Source organism: Styela clava, chromosome 3 (assembly GCF_964204865.1).
Source record: "Styela clava chromosome 3, kaStyClav1.hap1.2, whole genome shotgun sequence".
NCBI lineage: Eukaryota > Metazoa > Chordata > Ascidiacea > Stolidobranchia > Styelidae > Styela > Styela clava.
This window is the reverse complement of record NC_135252.1, coordinates 6,736,875-6,757,716: the sequence shown is the minus strand read 5'-3', so window position 1 is coordinate 6,757,716 and position 20,842 is coordinate 6,736,875. Positions and strand designations below refer to the sequence as shown.

General features: G+C 33.6%; 1 protein-coding gene across 1 annotated transcript; it reads left to right on the top strand.

The window, feature by feature from the left end:
* The first annotated feature begins 6,306 nt into the window (after positions 1-6,306).
* LOC120343238 (uncharacterized) lies at positions 6,307-18,196 on the top strand. Its single transcript, XM_039412373.2, has 13 exons — positions 6,307-6,667; positions 7,199-7,308; positions 7,731-7,872; positions 8,229-8,408; positions 10,854-10,970; positions 11,165-11,299; positions 11,893-11,973; positions 12,492-12,626; positions 12,958-13,122; positions 13,761-14,086; positions 14,590-14,763; positions 15,197-15,250; positions 15,411-18,196. Exons 1-13 carry the CDS (start codon positions 6,556-6,558, stop codon positions 16,449-16,451), a joined length of 2,772 nt encoding a protein of 923 aa, XP_039268307.2. The 5' UTR covers positions 6,307-6,555; the 3' UTR covers positions 16,452-18,196.
* Positions 18,197-20,842: the final 2,646 nt, after the last annotated feature.

Here is a 20,842-nt window from a genome sequence, read left to right as displayed (position 1 = left end):
AGAGGAGATATCAGTTATTATATATTCTGTTTAATTAATATATAAATGATAATTAGCTCGTACTTTTTTTTCTGTTGTCGATTTTATTAGATTCAATCAGGTATAAATACCACACTTTTTATCGTGATATTAACAAAAAATAAATTCAGATCACGCATTGTCGAAATGAACACAAACATAAAAAGTTGAAAAATTAAAATTATTCTCGCATAATTCAGATTTTATTTTTGGATTAATTTTTATATGAATATAATTGTAGTCTCTAAGTCACTAAACAGTGACAATTATATTCACACAATGTCCGACAAATGATGAATCGTTGATAACATTTTCAAAACATAAATATATATTAATAAAATAAACTTTGAATTTTAGTCAAATTTATATAATTGCTTCACAGTGGAAGGCGCCTGTTGGTACACGCCATATAAGAAACATATCGAATATAATCCCTCGATTTACAACCTTTACCAAAATATAATACCGCAGGAACATGATCAAAAAAATTTGATCTGATCGTGTGAAAAATGTCAAAACATATTTTTATATTCCATCGCCGTCATCACGCTGCTACCGTTTAAGGTGAAAATATGTCGATCCGTGACAAATTTTTGTTAAATCATATCTAAAACATTCACGTCGTCTAAACTAAGATGTTATGGGAGTGTTTAAGTTTGGCTTAATTTATCAAAAATCGTTCAATGGTTAGAACAATACCAAATTATTTTAATTGTAGAGTAACATGTATTCATTGGTAAACAGTTTATGGAATGATTTGTTCGAAACTCCATATACTGCCATACAGTTATTAGATCCTATATCTGATTGAAATTCTTCGGCTATAAAAATGAAAATACACAAAATGAACTGAAAATCTATCTCATGACGCTACAAAATAACATTTTTAAATAAGTAGATTTTAATTTGAACATAATTATGACACAAAATTATCACACAAAATTATGTACCAACTCTATTGTAATTTAACTGTGGTTTTTATCGTGGAATTGGCTATTTAGTATATAGCACACTGTTCTGTGGTATCTGTAGTAGCATGACATTAGTTTAATCGTTACTGGGTATAGAGACCCTATTCAAATATTTAATTCTCGACTTTAGGACTGTTTTAGACAACAATGTTGTATTCCTGACACGTTTTTTTGAAAATGGATATCCGAACATTGTCTAATTGTCACTGGCCAGCGTGTTTTCAATATTTGATGATTTCGTGTTTATTAAACGCATAATTCAAGTTTATTCATTACATTTACATATTTCATCCTTTGTCCAACCCCTATTCGCTACTATCGTGTTATTGTCCCACCACTAATTTTCTCATCTGTTTTCATCATGGGTTATAGATAGTAGACAACGCTGACGTCACTCGCATATATCCCGGGCCGCCAAATGCTAGCTAACACAATATAATTACTATAAAATGTAACTAATTTTTCTAGGAATTTGTTAAATAAATGTTTGGAGTTACTATTCAAGGTACTGTGTTACGTGATATTTACCATGACCATAAACGTTCGCCATAATTTTTATGCGTGGAGTATTACGTTGTTAGCATCGCGTAGTATAGTTTTCGCGGTGATAAAAAGCGAGGTATTCACTTTGACGTTACGGAAGTTTTTGTTAATCCCAGTTGGTGTTCTGTTTGCAGAATAGAGATATCTCACTTAGTCATCTATTATTAAACATTACCCTTCTAAAGCCAATATTGAAAGATTTTAAGCAGGTTAGGACAACCTGATGGTTGTTGTCATTCGCTATGCCCAAACATATGAAAGCACTCGTAATATAGTAAGGCTTTCCAGGATATCAATGTAGCTTGCTGCGAAAACCATATTCAGAACCTAGCTAGCGTGAGTTCAAAGTTTCTCAAACTGTTCAAAATCTCTTACTCGGAATATAATTTATATTTGATATGTCAACCTTCGCTCTTTTTAACGCTCAATTGACCGAAAAAGATTTTGAACTCTAATTTTACCAATATATAGAGATCTGAAATTTCATCTGCAGAATGTCAGTAAGTTCAACATAGTTATGACAAGCAGCACCTGTTCGCAATCTCGAAATTTTGAGTGCTATTGACCATTGCTCTTTTATCTCTACCGTACAAATGTAATTTATACGTACAACCCGGTTTGATATAATCGGTTTCATATTAATAAATAGATAAGTTTATCGCATTTTAGCACAGAAATACGAGACCCCTTTGTTGAACATGAAGGATCTTTTTGTGCCATTCCTTTCTTCCTTTTTATTAAACAAAATTGAGATCTCGTGCCATCAACTAATATTGGAAGTCTAACTAATAAAAAAAGTTGCAGGCGTCCTACAAGAAATACTTATAATTTTTCCTCGTGAAGGAGGTTTATGTAAATAGTGGCTGGCATTTAGAAATAATTACTAATATTATTGACTTGTTGTTATACTAATAATTAGCAAGTGGAGATGAATTTAGAATTATTCATACAGTCACATAAATTCACCAAATATTTTCTATTATTGCTAACATATTTACATCAAAACTTTGCGTACGTAAGACACAAAAACTACGTCAGAACCAGTTTTCACAAACAAGACCGTCAGTCACTTCATTCGATGATAAATGTACGTCATCTTTACGTCATATATACTCGCCAAAATTGTTTGAAAACAACAGTATGGAAACGTATTGTACGACAGAAAGCTTCAGCTTAGGCAAATATGGCAAATATAGAAATGTCTCAGGTTCTGTACGAGTGAAAGATGGACCTCGGATGTTTGATATTCCTTGCTACTCACTCAAGCTTGCCTTTGGTTAAGTAAATATTTATATTCTCATTTTATCAATTTGGGATTTGTGGCAACAGAAAACAATTCCAGTCGATTCGCGTACACACAACCATATAATGGCATAATTTTACGTATTTGTTTTATTAATTTAATCATAAAGTTTCATAAAAATATACACTGAGAATGTACTGGTATCACAAGACTAAAGATTCACTTATTGTAGCTAGGATCAAGCCAGAATACAAGTTGATATGAAGTTTTAATATTTGACATTTATTAAATAGTGGAAGCTTAGATTAGATACTGAATGTACTATAAAAAACATATTTCAACGGTTTGATAGTAACGTAATTTCTTTATACAAAATTTTATCAGCTCTTGGTGACATTTGTTTAGCATATGAAAATGTGCTATAAACTTAGTGTCGTGACGTCAATAACTCTAAATTTCCAATGCTTGTATGTAATCTGGTATCTCTTGACGAGTTGCATGAAAAAATTCACAGTATCACATCTCAAGTAACTGTTTAGTCAAAATATATTTATGTTACATTGTATTAATTCTAACGTTGAATATGCTAAATTTTCCTAGCAGATTGTTGCTAGATAACTGAGATGGATTCGTTAAGTTTGAAAGAGAATAGATTACAAATCAATAGCAGGTTTTTTCTTACAAAATCTTGAGCAAAATAGAACAGTGACGGCACCCAGCACTTAAGTCAACGCGACAACAATAGAGTAAACAACGAAAACAACTTGTTACCATTTTTGGTTAGCTTCTGTTATTCTTAACGTTACGACGCAATGGAAGGTCAGGTGTTAAAGGTCATAGGTTGAGAATGTCGTTAAAATAAAGGGGATTAGTTTTCTCGCAAGATTGAGATGACAGATTATCGTTGGATTATAAACATAGACAAAAACATGGATAAAACTTTATGTGAGGAAATAAGTAAGTTTGCAGTTCACCTCGCTATCAAAACACCATTTTTAAATATCTGTCCAATAATTTCTACTTGACTTTCTTTTTTTGTCTTTTTATGTTGAAAGATTGAAAATTTTGAATATCAAACTTGTTTTGTTTTACTTATCTCACCATGATGCACTGAACTTTGTTTTGGACAGTTCAAAAACAATGACAAATGTATGACGTCATTGCAAGCAACGATGTTTTCGCACTTGAAACCGAGAAATTTAATTAGAATTTTGAAATATAATTTAAAAAGATGTTGAAAATTATAAAATGAAAACTTAAACTTGTGGGATAATATCATTTTGCTTGCAACCAATTTGTCTTTTTGTTTATTATAATTTAAATACTGTATTATAATGAAAGCGGATTAATGCGGTTTTGTATAGCGAGTTTTACACCTCATTGACTTAGCTATCGGGAACGACAGTAGTAAAGCATGATGAACCAATGACACACATTACGTAGAAACTGTACAACAATATGACTTACAGTATACTGTATGATCATTCTGAATAACATTACTATTTACCATTTTTCACATGTGCTACTTCTTTGTGTGAATTTACATTTTGAGAGCAAAGTCATAATTTATAGACTATGATCTTAATTCTCAATTTGTTTATGCGTTTCATCGTAATCCGTACTTAAGCTGACAAATACAAATTCTAGAAAATTCCTTTAGGTATAAATATTAGTAGCGATAATCCGCAATTGTAACCACAAGTATACACTGGGTGCTTCATATAGAAAAGTATGAATTACATATCGACATTTCATTTATGGAATACACCACTAAAAACCAAAATCACTTCAACAACTGGTGTAATTAGATAGCATTTATGAAATGGTGCAAATAATCGACAGTTTGTTTTCAATTCGGCTGTCTATTCATTACCACAACGTCAGGCTCGTATTGAATAATTATTTCGGTAACTACCTCCTTCTAATGTACGAGATTTAGAGTAAAACAATGGTCATTTTGGTGTCAAGAGTATATAAAATATTGGAAGTCTTCTAGTGGGGCAAGGGTTTTCCTAAACAGGGATGCACGCACCCCCAGGTGGTGCGGAACTGTTCCTAGCGGGTGCGGAAATGCAGAGTTGTAAAGGTTCTACTTCTCCTATATTCTCTCTCCACTCAAACGAGATACATGTAAAAATTGAATATAATACAACGACTTTCAGCAACCCCAGATTGAGTGCGCGTCCTCACTCGCGTCCTCACATCCATCGTATTCTCGCGCTAGGTTGACAGCGCTTTAATCCTTTACCAAGAATTATTTTGCGATACTTCTCAGTTCTCAAGCATACATTTATGAAAGAAGCGCTGCATTTGGAACTGATACTTTTTTTAAATTTGAGCAAAGCCTAATTTCACTCTTGAGAACAGTGATCTCACTTTACTTGAATCGTTTCACATCTCTTCCAATAACTTTTTAATTAATTAAACTTTTATTCTTGATCATATACTCTAGGAATGCATCTGAACTTGTATGAGAAATACGTTTATAGTAGAACCTAGTACAAAGTGCTATTTTCTGTAGGCTATGAACAAAGGCTTCAACACTGAAACGAATACAGCAAGGGTCGGCAAACTGCGGCCCGCGGGCTATTATTCTGCGGCCCCCGAACAAACCGACTTTTAAAGGCATAAAAAAGTATCCTAAATTCATTATTTTCTCTACACGGATTTATGTGGTAACAAGTGCTGCTGCACGGCGCTTGTTTTGTAGTAGGCTAAGTAGCGTCAATTCTATGTTATTGGTTGAAAACATAAATTAAGTTTATGTAGATTATGAAAATATAAAAATGCCTGGGAAACAGAGAGGAGTTTGCGAAATGAGTGGAACATACAGAAGAACTTGGACGGAAATTATTTTTCTTTTTAAGCATTTCAAAACCAGTCATTTCAAATTCGACCCAAGACCCGGGGTTGCGCCACTGTGTGATAGTGCAAAACGTGTAATGTGCATGTTCGGAGGCACATATTGCTGTGAGCAGCGATATATAAAAAGCATTACACTAAGATTATGTTTCGTACTCGTTTGTCAGATCGTCATTTAGATTTTAGACGACGCACTGCGTGTCAACGAAGTTAGCATTTGATTTTAATTAATGCTTTGGCCCTGAAACAGAAACAACATCATTCCTCTTCACATTGATAATAAGTAAATAAAAACAATTTATAGTTTAAAAATATATTAAAAAAGGCCAGACACACGTCTCATTGTGGAATGCTTTTAACACAGCAATAGAAGGTACGCCGTAATTTGAAGTTCAATGTGGCGATTGTTCGCAGGCGGAAATTAATGCGACCCGCATGCTACCGCAAATGTGTATATTTGGCCCGCAAGTTTGCTAGTTTGAAGTTTGCTAACCACTGCTTTACAGCATACCACAATAGGCATCAATAACGATTACCGGTACATTAGTGCTAGTTTGTGGTATTCAAATTTCACCTAACTATGACCTATTCTAATTCAAATAATATTTTCATTCTCACTCATGCGCTTAGATTCCGGTGTTTTAATATTGGATTCCTTCACTCGTTTTCAGATTTTGATATTTCTTTAATATTGTAATAAAAGTACTTATTGGCGATAGTCATTTTAGAAGGATTGTCTCAACATTATCATTAACGTCACGGTACTTGTAACAATATTTCCGATTGGATTTATACAAAAATTTAAGAACGGATTTAAATGAACGAAAATTCAAACAATTCAGTATACAACAACGGAGTAATTGCATCTGATTTAAAAAAGAGAATAACCGACTACGAGACGGCAGAGACTCCACAAAAATGAAATTGCTGAATAGAATGTTTCATTTTCATGTTAATCACAAAAAATATTTTTTGATTTTGTTGATTCTTTTAATTTCAACTTCAACGAACGCAAGAAGAAATCGTGAAGGTAAATATGTATTTATCATTGAAAAAATTTGATTAAATCGATACTCACTCAGAAGTGAAAGAGATTCATATCTGAGAAAGGTTCAAGGAGAACCCTGAAATTCTAGGGGCTATTGAAACTAATGAATCCAGGGTGGTGCATTATTATATAGCAAGTGTCATTTGACGCGAGATTTAAAGCATTTCAAGTCATCATTGTTAGGAAAATAGATAGTGAATCTCATATTATATACGCTTGTATTCTATTAGAAATTTCAGGAGTATTTCTCAATGATGTAATTTAACGATGATGATTCATGCCATATGCGATTTCATTAAAATTTACTGAAACTTTGTTACCGGTTATAAACTCCAACCAAAGGTCTCAATATTAAAATATTTTTTCCCAAGCATGTTCGATAGATAAGCCATACATCAGGGGTGCTCTATCTATAGCTTATAATTGGTTGTGTACAAATTAGGCAATATTACTTTACTTGAGATTAACGTTGAATAGTTGTGGCTTAAAGTTAACGCCTTTTTTTATCAATAGAAAATTCCAAACAGTCTCGAAGCAACAGTTGCAGACGGAATCATAAATTTGACAAAGAAGAAAAATGCGATACCGCGACAAACTGCAGATATGGAGGAATGTGCAGAAAGGTCAAGTATTTTAATTTTTATCAGTAAAGTATGAATATCTAGCCGTTGTTCTGAAAAAAGTTTCATGCACTACCAAAACATTCATTAAAATTTGCTAGAATATTTCTGAAACAATTTCTGTATGTTTATGACGAAAAAGCATTGTATATATATTTTCTGATGCCGGCTGGTATTTTCAATTTTTATTTTGGGTATTTATTTATCGTGTTTGCGACATTATTTTCAAATTTCTCCTTCATTAGTCCCATATTCTTGGTCGACTGATTTGCTTGCTGTTCACTCTCGGTCAAATACCATGTGAATTATACTGTATTAAACGCACTTTCAAGCAGGAGAGTTTAGTAGAAAACACCATCATAATTATTTATGTTAAAATTGGTAGTGTTGTTGGCATTATTGACATATATTTACCCATTAAACAGGTGACGGATATAACAGCAAATGGGGCAACTATACGTGTAGTGGTTCCGTTAGATATCGATGATTTGTACAGCAGCGATGAAAACCGACGAACTAGTGAAAGAAGAAAATCTTTAAGTTTAAATCCTCTTTTCCATAAAATGGGTGAGTTATTATTTAAGGATTATATTCAATGAAGATGTTTGCTCCGCTACTTTGTCAAATATATTTGCGATTTAGCAGACTTTTAGATTATCTTTATACTAGAAGTATTTTTGGCAATCTGGTTCGATACCGCCGGGAATATAAGAGAATCAATATTAGACCTACTTGGACAATTTTGTATCGAATTTAGTAAAATATAACACGTAAATCTGCATTGAAAAAATATTTCAAAATTTTGTAGAAATCCCAACAGATATGATAAATTCATTATATATAAACATTTTTATTTAAAATCATTTTTATCTGTTTGTTTCAATTTAAATCACAATCATATTGGAAAAATTTTTAATTTGTAGAATATCCATTGCAAGAGGAATGCGTTTGTAATTTTCCTTGTGGTCATCGACATAAAGAACAAAAGCAAGAAGTTTGTGGATCAAATGGAAAAACCTATTCAACTGAATGTCATTTAAAAAGAGATTCATGCAGATGTCAAATGGAAATTACCGTGAAATGGAGCGGATCATGTAAAAACGGTGAAATATTTTGAGAAAAACACTTTTTTACACATTATTAAAACAATAATAACGCTGTTACTTAACACTTGAACGACGAAAATTGTCAATCTATCACTATGCTATAGCAGAATATGTTGTAACAATTTGACTTAAAGCGCTGAGACAAGCTTCTTTACATACCTAGCCTATAAGCTCTTCTATTTGAGCACAATATAAAACAGGAAAGCTATTTCTGAATGCCTATACTTGAAATGGGGATATATGGGAATCAGAAAAAAAATACATAAAATTCCCTCGAAACCATTCTATGCTTAGTTGAGTGCGAGAGTGGTTATCTGTTCGGCTTATCTATGAGGTTAAAAGTGTTGAGGTAGAATCCCATGCCCACCACATCAGCACGTTCTCGTTAGTTGAGTAAGCAGTGCCGAACACGAAAGATTCGGGATCTTCCAATATTACATATCAGAGGCCTTTATTGCAAAGTCTTGTTCTGACTGAAATCCATGTAAAAATGTTGTACAAAAAATCATCAAATGTGTTTACTATTAAATCTATAATTTCACAATTTATAACAAATTTATTTAGGCAATAATCGGCATTATTCCTGTTATTTCTATATTTAGTAGCTTTTTACATTACAGACAAACAGAGGCTCGCTCCTCGTGCATAGCCGCGTTCGCAAAGGCCTGTAAAAATCGACAAATGCGTTTACTAGTGAACTTATAACTATACTATTTTCATCAAAAATAGTAATTTTTATTTGAGCAGCACACAAAATTATCACCGAGACTGAAAAAACAAAGAACAGTAGGAAAAATAATATGTTACTACACGATTTTCAAACTTTTTGTCTAAGTTTAAGCAAGAAATTTGACGGAACAAAAGTAATAATATTCTGAACTATTTATAAACTACACGACACATTGCGAAGGAATGAAATCACAACTTTGCCTATAAATGCAAAATTAGGTTTGATATTGAATTTCAAAGCGAATATAATCGTACCGATAAGCATCTCCGGTTGGCGAAAAGCGTGCAGCATTTGTGTATGTTGCTAGACCACAGTTTGAAATCTTTCAAAAAATCACCAAATCAGCTGTGGATAATGTCAAATGCCTTCTTATTGCGAGCGAGTTGTTTGGATTTTGCATTTTTTCTTACCTCGAAAATAAAATTTCATTCCATCAGTTATGTATCAATTTTGTTAATTTTGCCAACTCAATTTATTCAGATATATCAAATCTTCCGTAATTAACTCGAGTATTAATGGTAAATTGTAGATAAATATTTGTTGTATTATTTTTCTCCTTAATTTCCAAAATTTACAGACCATTATAAATAAGATAACTTCAAGACCATAATCAAACTTTAATAGTGACCATGTTTACAACTGTATCACTAATTCAATTTTCCAAAGCCGAATCTGAATTTGGGCTGTCGGTTTGCTCCTGTTCCCAATTTGACTATAACTTTCTGAAGAGTAAATTAGTGAATTTAGTGAATTTCAGTCATAGGATAGAAGAAAACAGACTATAAAAAATTGATTACTACAAAAGCAACTAAAAATCTCATAATTTTTTGAAATAATTCTTTAGGAATTAAATCAGAATCACAAACAAAACAATATTTCGTCAAAAGTTTTATTTTTCAATATGATGTTTCATTTGTACATAAAAATAGCTCATTGACTTATAACGTTTGAAGGGGGTTGTATCGAAATAGATATGTTTTATTAGAAATAATCAGTATTACACAAACACCGAGCACAAGGTAAAACTCAAGAAAGATTTGATGATTCAGCACGCGAACGCGTGTATGAGCTCACGTATAACTCAATCAACAGCATTCCAGGGGTAATTTTTCTGACAATTTTTCAAGTTAAATTATTGTAGTCTAGAAAATTCGAGAAAATTTGTAAAAGCAAATGAAAACCGCACTATTTTGAAGCTCTTTTCGCGTTTCGATATTGTCAGCTTTCGCTAACTTTGGAAGAAATCATAGACAGCTTTTGTGTTGTCTAGCTCAGATTAAGATCAGCAGCCGACAGCCAGCAACTTGTTTTTGCAGACCTTGTGCACATCGTGATGTAGAAAATTAGTAAAATTCATCAGCAATATTAAATATGGCCATTTTTGACAAAATCACAAAACCAAGATTTCAAAACGTTATGCTCTTGCATTCAATATATAAACGTTAAAACATGCATAATGAAAAGTAAAAAGAGTTAAGATTTGGGCTTAAAGCGATTTATGTACATCAAGTTACAACATTGCATTATCAATTTTAACGGACAATCTAATATTAAAAATACTTTCCACATCATACCTACTAGCGATATATTATTATTTTAAAATGTTCAACATGACGTACGATACAGAACATTGATTGGGTATATCCACGATATTTTTATTATTTATTATATATTTCTTCATGCATTTTCTTAATATGAGATATTATGTTTAGATACACTACAGCTTGATTTAGAAAATAAGAAGCAAGGCAAAAAGCAAAGAACATGCGCTAAAGGTTGCAAGTTTGGTGCCAAATGCGACCCGGCAGGAATATGCAGATGCAAAATCGGTAAGATAACTCCGTTGTCTCCTTCATATCACGGATCTTATTTCCAAAGATACTATTTATTACATTTTCTTATAAATTCATATAAAATTCGTCAATTCACAAAGTTGTTACAAATTTACAGTATAAAAATTAAATCATTTTCCAAGTATACCTCACAGTCGAGTTCAGTTCTCAATGATTTTGTATTCACTTAGAATGTGACGTGCAAGCATTGTCTTATGTTTGTGGAAAAGACGGAAGAACTTACACAAACGAATGTCACGTGAGACAGTCAGAATGTAGACATCAAATGGAAATAGGAATTCTTCATTCTGGGACATGCAGTGCAGGTAAAAACCTATCAAAAATAAGCTAACAGAATTTGAAGCATGAATTGGTTGTTGCCCATTATTCACATACATTTTCAAATTACAGTTGTTATTGCTTATTGGACACAAAATGAACCTATGGATCGTTTTGTTAATCAGTTTTTGTTGTTTTTCTTGATATTTTTCTTGTTATCGTTATGAAAAATCGCTTTTCTCTTTAACTATTGGACCAATCGCTTCGAAATTTTCAGTGGTTAAAGCTTGTATGTTTCGCTAGAAGGATATTACTTGTGTCCATATATTTGAGCATAGCTCTCTTGTTAATTACTTTGAATCACATTCTGAAATATTAGTATTTGAATATTTCATTTTTGGCATGGAGATGATAAGAAATCATCAATACTTTGCATAGTAATCCAATTCTTGCTTGAATGCCTCAGATAGACATGAACAAGATTTATTTTAAAGTATAATATTGAAATATTTGGGAATGATACCGAGGTTCAGTTTTTGAGTTCAGATATATACTTGAATTGGATACTTTGGACTCTGTAGATATTGCATTCTTCATCAGCATGTTATCTTTATCATCAATTATTATTTCTAATTTATAGAAGAACGCCTGCGAAGAGAAAGCCAAGAATTTCTGCGAGCGAAGGCAACTGTCAATCCATGTGAAACATTAGACTGCAATGGTATGTCGTCATAGATGATTTTAAGCATATCAGTTATAATAGCTACTTATGAAATGCCAAAGAAGCATTACAATGGATACGTAAATATGTTTTGAGTAAAATATATAATCAGGTGATCTGTAGTTGTACAAATTTGGGGTAAATAAAAAATAGTTCTAGTTTGGTGTTTTCATATCTGCAGTATCGGTGCACTTCTCACAACTTGCAATGACACCATTTTTTCATACCTGAATCCCAAAATTATACAACCTGGATTATGGATGCCCAAAAAATGAAACGACTAAACCATTTAAATAATATTTATCATTGAATACCTGGTTTACAAAAGTGACAAAATCAAACTTTATTGTGGAAAATTCGGCATCTGGAAAACTCGACCGGTTTACAAATTGAATTAATAGCGTACAATGGTTTGCATATACTGGATAGCAGTATTATGTTAAAAATGCATTGAAACATCCCCTAATTTCCTCGTTTTTTTAAACAAAGTTAAGTTACTTTTGAATTCGCTGTTTCAGCTGCTGTTGCCGATCCTCTGTGTGGAACAGACGAAATAAGTTATCCAAATGAATGTGTATTACGACATGCTTCTTGCGTTAAAGAACAAGAAATTCAAGTACAGCATAAGGGGTATTGCAGAAAAATTTTTGATGGTATGTAGCCTACCACGCTATATTCAATGTTTATTGGATATAACAGCATTATCATGAACGAGACTGGAGGCCCTGTATAATTTTATGGCCGTTATATTTATTGTTTTATTTATATATTGTTCCATATCTGAAGGATATTGGACCCGTGTACTAGGTATATACCACGGTTTATCATTTCCAGTCAGATGTACACAAGTAGATGGTCGAAAATTGTCATTTTTGTACCATTTCATAACAGAACCATCCAAAGTTTTCCCATTAATGTGCTTAAAAGTTATATTGCATTTCTACTTTCAGATCAAGTTCAATATTACTTTATTTTGCATTTTAGTTGAAGTACCCACTACTGTTGAACCCGCGACAACCTCTATGGCAAATACCCTAGTAGCTAAGACGGATGACCCATGTATAGGAATTGTGTGTCACCATAATGCCGTCTGCATCCTGCATGAAGATTATGACTTCATTTGTTCTTGTGAAGCAATCTGTGACAGAAGTAAGCGATTCCGGACAATTTCGAACGATAAAGTACTAAGCAGAATGACCTTTTAAAAGATGTAGGCAGCGTTCATATCCCTTCTGACTCTCTCATTATCAGTGTACACTTAAAATAAAATATTACTGGCCGGCCAAGTCCATATAAATAACCTGTGACAGAAGTAAGCGATTTCGGACAATTTCAAACGATAAAATACTAAGCAGAATGGCCTTTTAAAAGATGTGGCAAGCGTTTATATCCCTTCTGACTCTCTCATTATCAGTGTACACTTCAAATTACCGGCTGGCCAAGACCATATACAGAAGATAGTTTATCTGGTTGAATGCTAATGCATTGAAAATTATATAACAAACTATTGAAAAGTTTGCAGGTTTCTGTGGAAGACACACTCTCATGACATTTTTGTTCAAAACAGTTTAAAACAAATCAAAATACAAATCAAAATACAAATTTGTATATTAGTATTCGATTTATTGTTTACCACCATGATTAAAGTGAGTTTCCATTAAAAAAAGATTGAAAAGTATTACATTTCAAGCATCAGAAGCTTTATAATAATCGCAAAAATTTGCTCGGAACACTGTCTTGTCCCACTATTTACGTGTAATTTTTTACAAAAACTTTTTGTTTCACAGTGGTTTCCGACATGGAAGTTGACACCTCCGGTTCTGAAAGCTCATATCATGCATTGGCTGCAATGTGGCCAAGCGCTAGAATATTACAATTCCTGGAAAATGACGAGCAATCTACCGACGTACTGGACAAAACACAGATGATAAGCGATGGTGGTGTTTGGGGAGATGCAATCATGTCGATGATTGAAATGAATAATTTTACTGCAGAACAACCTGTATTGATTCAACTGGAAGAAAAAGAATCAAATCCTGTAAGGGAAAAACTTGTCGAACAAGAGTTGGATACGTCTCCGGATAGGGCACGGATACGAAGACGCAGAAATAAGGTGTGTTGTTTTGTTGTTCACTTCATCCCTTCTCTCGCGCACGATTTATTCTACACTCACTCGTTGAAACCACACTACTTTTTGGACACGAGGTGGACCTAAGGATCATTTTGCTATTATTATTGTTGTTGTTCTTGTTGGTATTTTTCTTTTTGTGCTCATGAAAAAAATCGCTTCTCTCTTCGATTACTCGTCTAATTACTTTCCAGCGGTTGAAGATTGTTGTTGTCGCCAGAGGCTATCACTTTTATTTATTTCAAAAATTTTTGTGGACTCCATGGTATTTTTTTTTTGTGTGTGATGACGTCATCGAAATAAAAAAAATGCGCATTGCGGTGGTTCCGCGTTTGATGAATTGGTGGGCAGGCGAGACCAGGCGAGACTATTGTAAAAATTGGATACCCGTACTACTTTGTTTTGGCCTTTGTATCCATACAGTTGAGCATTGCTCTCTTGTTTTTCTCACTTATCTCCATAAATAAACTCAATATTTTTCTCTTCAGAATTCTCGTCGTGGACGTCATAGAGGAGAATATCACGAATCCATGCGTTCAAAAAGAAGCACTGGGGGACTGCGACCTCTGTTTGAGGAAGTTTTATGTGGAACAGACAGGAAGACTTACATGAATGAATGTGAAATGAAAAAGGAGGCGTGTTATAACAGAAAGAGAATTTCGGTAAACGACAAATATGTATATTGAATATTTTTACAGATTTTATATTTATTGTATTATTATTACTTAAAATTTCTTTTTATGTTCAGTTTTTTTTTATTTCATTGAAGTGGTCAGCTTTACCTACCTCTTACTTCGCTTTCAATTATATAGCTAATGCCTAACATGCAGGGGGGATAATTAAGATGTGGCAAGCTATAAAGTTTTTGTCGTTACAATAGTTCTTTGTGCGTCGATTGTATGTACTTGAATCCGACATGGCTTGTACTAAGCTGAATCAAGTTTAAAGGGATTTTTCATGTTCGAGCGCTTTACACTAAAATTATTCCTGAATTCGTATTTTTTTAAGCTCTAACCACTCGCATTTATTTTTTTTTTGTCTGAAAAAAAACCCCCATATTTTAAAAAGTATATACAAATTTATGCTATTTTGCAGATATTTCACATTGGTGCTTGCTCAACGACGATAGAGAAATCCACGCCTAATACGGTAACTATTTTCCTTTATTAGTAGTTGCTTCTTTATTAAACTAAAAAAATGTGTGGTCATTCAACTCACGAAATATAATAGCTGTGATCTCAATGTATATATGTTCGCAAATTTTCATTAAGAAATAATAATTCAATTTTCTTATTTTAAAATTTTAAAGAAACTTCTTCTTATGCCCACAACTGCTACAACAATTCCGAATGCAAGCATTCTGGAATATGAGGAAAAACCCGAAATAGAAAAAGTATCAATAATCGACGAAAGTGACAAACGAAGCTTTGAAGCCGATTATGTTATACCCACAACTAAACCTAAAAGAAGACAAAGAGGGAAAAACAGAAAGAATCGAAACAAAAATGACAGAAGAGGTGGCGGAAGAATGAATCGGAGAGAACGCAATGGAAAACGAAAATACCGGAATCGTAAGACTGAATCCAGAACCGAAGTCCGAGACGAGATAGTGAGCTCCGATATACTTAATAATTTAAAACTGAATGCACAAACAACTACACAAAGTTATGAACAAAACCGACAGCGTGAGTCAGTATTAGAACTTCGGGATGAAAATGTAAACGATGAAATAATGAAAGATCTCGGAACGAATGAGACAGTACCAATGGCGTCAGATATCTCAAGTACAAAGGCAGTCCTGCATCCATATGAAGTCGTAACGACTGGGCAAAAGAATTCATCGAAAGGAAAAAATGATTTCATTCAGACACGAGAAGAAATAATCAACGATATATTTCTTTACCCAGGAAGTGAAGGAAAAATCAATTCTACGCAAAACCGCAGTTCAGATTCGGAGTACAATCAAACAGGTACAGATCTATTGAGACGAAGATCAGAAAATGTGCCTTCGAAAGACTATAGATCGCTCTGGAATAAAGAAAAGAAGCAAGAACTTTTGAAAAACAGGGCGATGATGGTTAAACAGCGTTACGAAAATGCAAAATATAAAAACACAACAAGGCATTATGTAAAAGACGTTAAAGAAAAAACTTTCAAACCAGACACCGGTATGAATACAGTTTCTCTTGCGCTTGCAATTGGACTTGGGCCAGTTGTTGTCATTATTGTTCTTGTTGGACTTTTTATTTATATAAAAACGAGGAAAAAACTTAAAGACTTACCCGAAACGAAGGAAAACCCAGAATTTGTCACAAAGATTGAGAACGGTAATACCAACACAAAACGTTAACTTGCCTTTTTCTCATTAAACAAGAATAAAACATTCTAAAGATGTTTCATACATCAAAAAGGCCAAGTCTTCGTTTCAAGTCGAAGGAAGCTGAGTGATAAAGGAAAATCTGTAACATCGTAATCCCAGGGATTCTTACATTTGACGAAAATACAAATTTTTCCTCACGATGTGTTTAAAAGACTCCAACGCTTGAAAAGTAAAGTGGGCGACATATATGGTTCTACTTTTGAGTCAACGTAATGTTTCGATGTTAACATCAAAAACACTCTAAAAGTTTTATAGATATATATCTGCTCTATATCTGAATTCCTCAATATATTGACTGAGCTGTGCGAGACTGTAGAGACGAGCAAATATTTAGAATGGGTAAAACTGACTTTACTATGTATGTGTTCTATGTACTGCTGATTCGCAGCACACGTGCTCCTAACACAACGACCTTCACTTACGCCTTATCACGTACTCTCATAAATGAATCATTCGCTCAGATTCGAAAGCAATAAATATCATTCACAGCTTTTCATGAAATTAGTTACTATTAGCGGTTTTTGCAAGGTGTTTCCATATTTTCTAACAGCGAAACAACTGAAATCATATTTGAAATCTAAGCCAATGTATCGCAAATAAAAAAAACTAATTTAGATGCATAAAACTATAGTTAATAAATATCTTGATCTTTCAACTTATCTTTATCACAAAACGCTTTTTATTTTGACGACTGAAATGGTCTATATTTTCAGTATTTGCTTATTTTTCCAACTTAATTGCTGTTTGAAAATTTTTGAATCGGTGCTGGTCATCGATTCTGAGTCTACGCCAAACGAACCCTGTATTTTATACCCATTATCCACGTGATCTAGATTCAGAAGCAATAGATTCGAAACCTTTCTGTTCGTCGAGGCGTACTGTTTTTATCACTCTCGGGTTTTCTCCGCAAGGTATCTTGAATTTTCATCACATTTGCGCTTCCATGCGATAAGATCTGCCAGGGTTTGTGCCAAACCGTTACCTCCACTTAAATTCAAACAGTCGAGTCGTCATTTCATCTTGCTTTATGTTCTTAACCAATGCATAGGATCATTCAAATATTGCGCGTTCCATATGAATTTATACTTTCCTATTAATATATTAACTTGGTGTATCGAATGTTTGCGAACTTTAAATACTTATTATCGTTTTGTTACTGTTTGTGATTTTTGTAAAGCTTTTTCTTTATTTTCCTTCTAACATCCTGTACTGAAAATCGTCAACACATTATTGAGGGTGTATTTTCTGACACATTTTTTGTAATTACATTGTATTACTTTTATTCTGTAAATATTGTCAATGCAACCGTATGAGCGGATTGATTGTCTTGTTTAAAAACTCATTTTAACATTTCCGCATGCGTGACGTGAATTGAATAAAATTCATTTTTAATATTTTACATTTTGAAATGTTAGAAGCTCATAACTAAATAGTTTTTCAAACCCCTCTCAACATAAAATTTAAATTAGGTCCATCCATGTTTGTGGCTGGCTCGCTGACACACAAAGGGCTACCTAAACTCTGGAGCTGACATTGAAACAAAATTTGAAGCATTTACAAGTCATCATTGCCAGAAAAATAGGTTTGCCAGAGTAAATTCTACAAAGTGGACGACGTTTGTGAAAAGCTTTTCACACCAAACAGTTTCGATATATTGGGATACAATACAGTGAATAATCTCGAGATACTGCCAATAAATATATATATTTCGACAATGAACAGGGTTTATTGAGAAACGCAGGAAGGCTAATTGAAACCGCAATTTTTCGTTGTGAATGACTTTGTAACCCGAAATCTATTTTCAAATCAAGGATATTTATAACAATTTTCCCAATCGTCAACAAGTGCAAAACATTGGCAGGTGCACCGGTCCAGACGTTGTAGCAGAGGTTGATACAACAGTCAAGTATCAAATATAAATTTTCTAAGAATTTATAGATTTATACATAAATACATGGAAAAATGAATCAGATATGAATAACACTGTAGGTCTGAGAGTAGAAACGAAATAAGGTAAAATTTGGAGTAGAGATAACAGAGACGGTAAAGCGATTGCGGAGATAGCGGTATACATTACCTACCGGATATGTGCAAAAAGATGAAAACACTTGATAAAATCAAGTTCAATTGAAGATATTGACATGAACATTGCCCGACCCGCAAGCGGTTCATACATCGAACATAGCATCAGGGAGCTGGATTTGTGAAGATAATTTCGGGCCTGATCAAGGCTGCTATTTTACTATAAAACTTGCCAAACAGTCTTGTCTTGGAATCAGTTTGAAATTTCATATTTGATAATTGGAGGAGGAACTACAGCCTTATTTTATTGATACGTGGATAGTCATTGTTACTAGTTTTTATGAGAACATTCACAAAGAAAGGACAGGTACACTCATCAAAAGTAAAAGGATATTCTTCTTTGAGCAAAGCCAGGACCGACTACAGAAATGCCCTACTCGAGCTTGGGACTCCCGTGTGAATTCCATGGGATGGGATAGGACACAGCACACATTTGTATTTCCCATGGGACACGCAATTATTGAGAAACCCTTTTTATATAAGAATATCAACATGCTGAATGAGCAGAGTGGCCCAGAAATAGAATAAGAGGGTCATAATGATTCTGAATTGCTGTGGTTACTGGATACGGAGTGGACCTATGAACCGTATTGTTATTATGTTGCCGTTCTTAATATTGCTCTTGTGCTCCCTATCGTTATGAAAAAATTGATTTTCACTTTAATTACTGGACAAATTACTTCGGAATTTTCAGTTGTAAAAGAGATCTGATATTTCATCCAAAATTTCGCTGTATTATTTTTTTCATGGGAACACGGTTTTTAATACGCCAAGCGTGGCGGCGGTCTTGCGTTTTGATATTGAAAAATCTTGCTACGCGAAAGTCGCAAGTGTTTTCACACGATTACGGTAGTGATAAAGTAGACTACTGCCTGCTTTAGTCTCCGTCTGCATATATTTGAACATCGCTTTTGATATGATGTTGTTATTATTAGAATTTTTCTTCTCATCAATATGAAAAAAAATCGCTTTTCGCTTCAACTACTGGACTAATTGCCTTGAAGATTTGATTAGTTAAAGATTGCATTTTCACTAGAAGGCTATCACTTTTATTTATTCTTCAATTATTTATGAATCCTATAAGATCTGAAATATTATTCAAAACTTGGCTGTAGTATTTTATACTCGTGGGAACACGTTTTAAAACTTGAATCATGTTCAGTTTCGTTCAGGATACCGTATGATTTTCCGGTAATGCATTTCGTTATGGATTTTGTGTCCATATATTTGAGCATAGCTCTCTTGTTAGTTATATAATAGTTCTGAATGGAAAGGTGGAACATTTTAGGTGGCAACAACAATGTTGTACTGAAAAGGACATGTAAGGGAGTCAGAAAACGATCCTGTAGCGGATGAAGTCGAGCTACTGGGAGCAAATCCACAATATCCTCATGTAAGTTTTCCAGATGGAAGAGAAACAACTGTGACCTCTCAACATCCGGTTATGCAATTTCAATAAGCAAGAGACCAACGCTATCAAACATAGCACGTTACAGCAGGATGACCATATTTCCAAACCCTAAATGGAGGACATATATTTCGTTGGAAACATATTTCACCTGTGCCTGAGATATATACTAAACTCTCTGGGCTTAAATATAGAAGTGGCAATAAACCAAGTGACGACAATCGAACCCCTTTCAATAATGGAAACTAGGATCGTAATCAGAACTTCAAAAAGGGGGAACTAATTTTTTGCAAGGTTATAGAAAATGATCATTGTGCTGTAACCTTACATCTTAATACGCCGTGTGTGGAAATAGTCATTCTTGTGTCAAAATGATGCCGGCAGCAACCATCTTTTGTTGTATAAAAATTGCATTTTGCAAAATAAAAGTGTCATAAACAAAACGATTTTAACATTGGCTCTTATGGAGAATGTGATCACCAGAGCAGAAATTCGCATTTTTGGTAATTTTTTATTTAGTTTTCATTGTACACTTGTGCAATTTTAAGGATAGAGTATTTTTTATATATGTTTATATTGATAAACATAGTCAAGATTTTTGATAATCGGTCATTGAAATTTTAATGGGCGTGGTGTTTCCGCTGGCGTCTCTCTCACTATACTATGACATTCTGTCAACGCGTTGAAATATGTGCTCCAGTGCTTGTGCCTCTTATTCAGTTTGAAAATAATACCGGTACCGGGACCACAACATACCGTGTTTGGCGTTAAGTTTAGCTGGAAAAGAAATCCTGTTATATTCGAAGGTAGTCCCTCTCATCAGCACCTAGCTATCAAACAAATAAAAATTGCAATCACTTACAGACTCAAC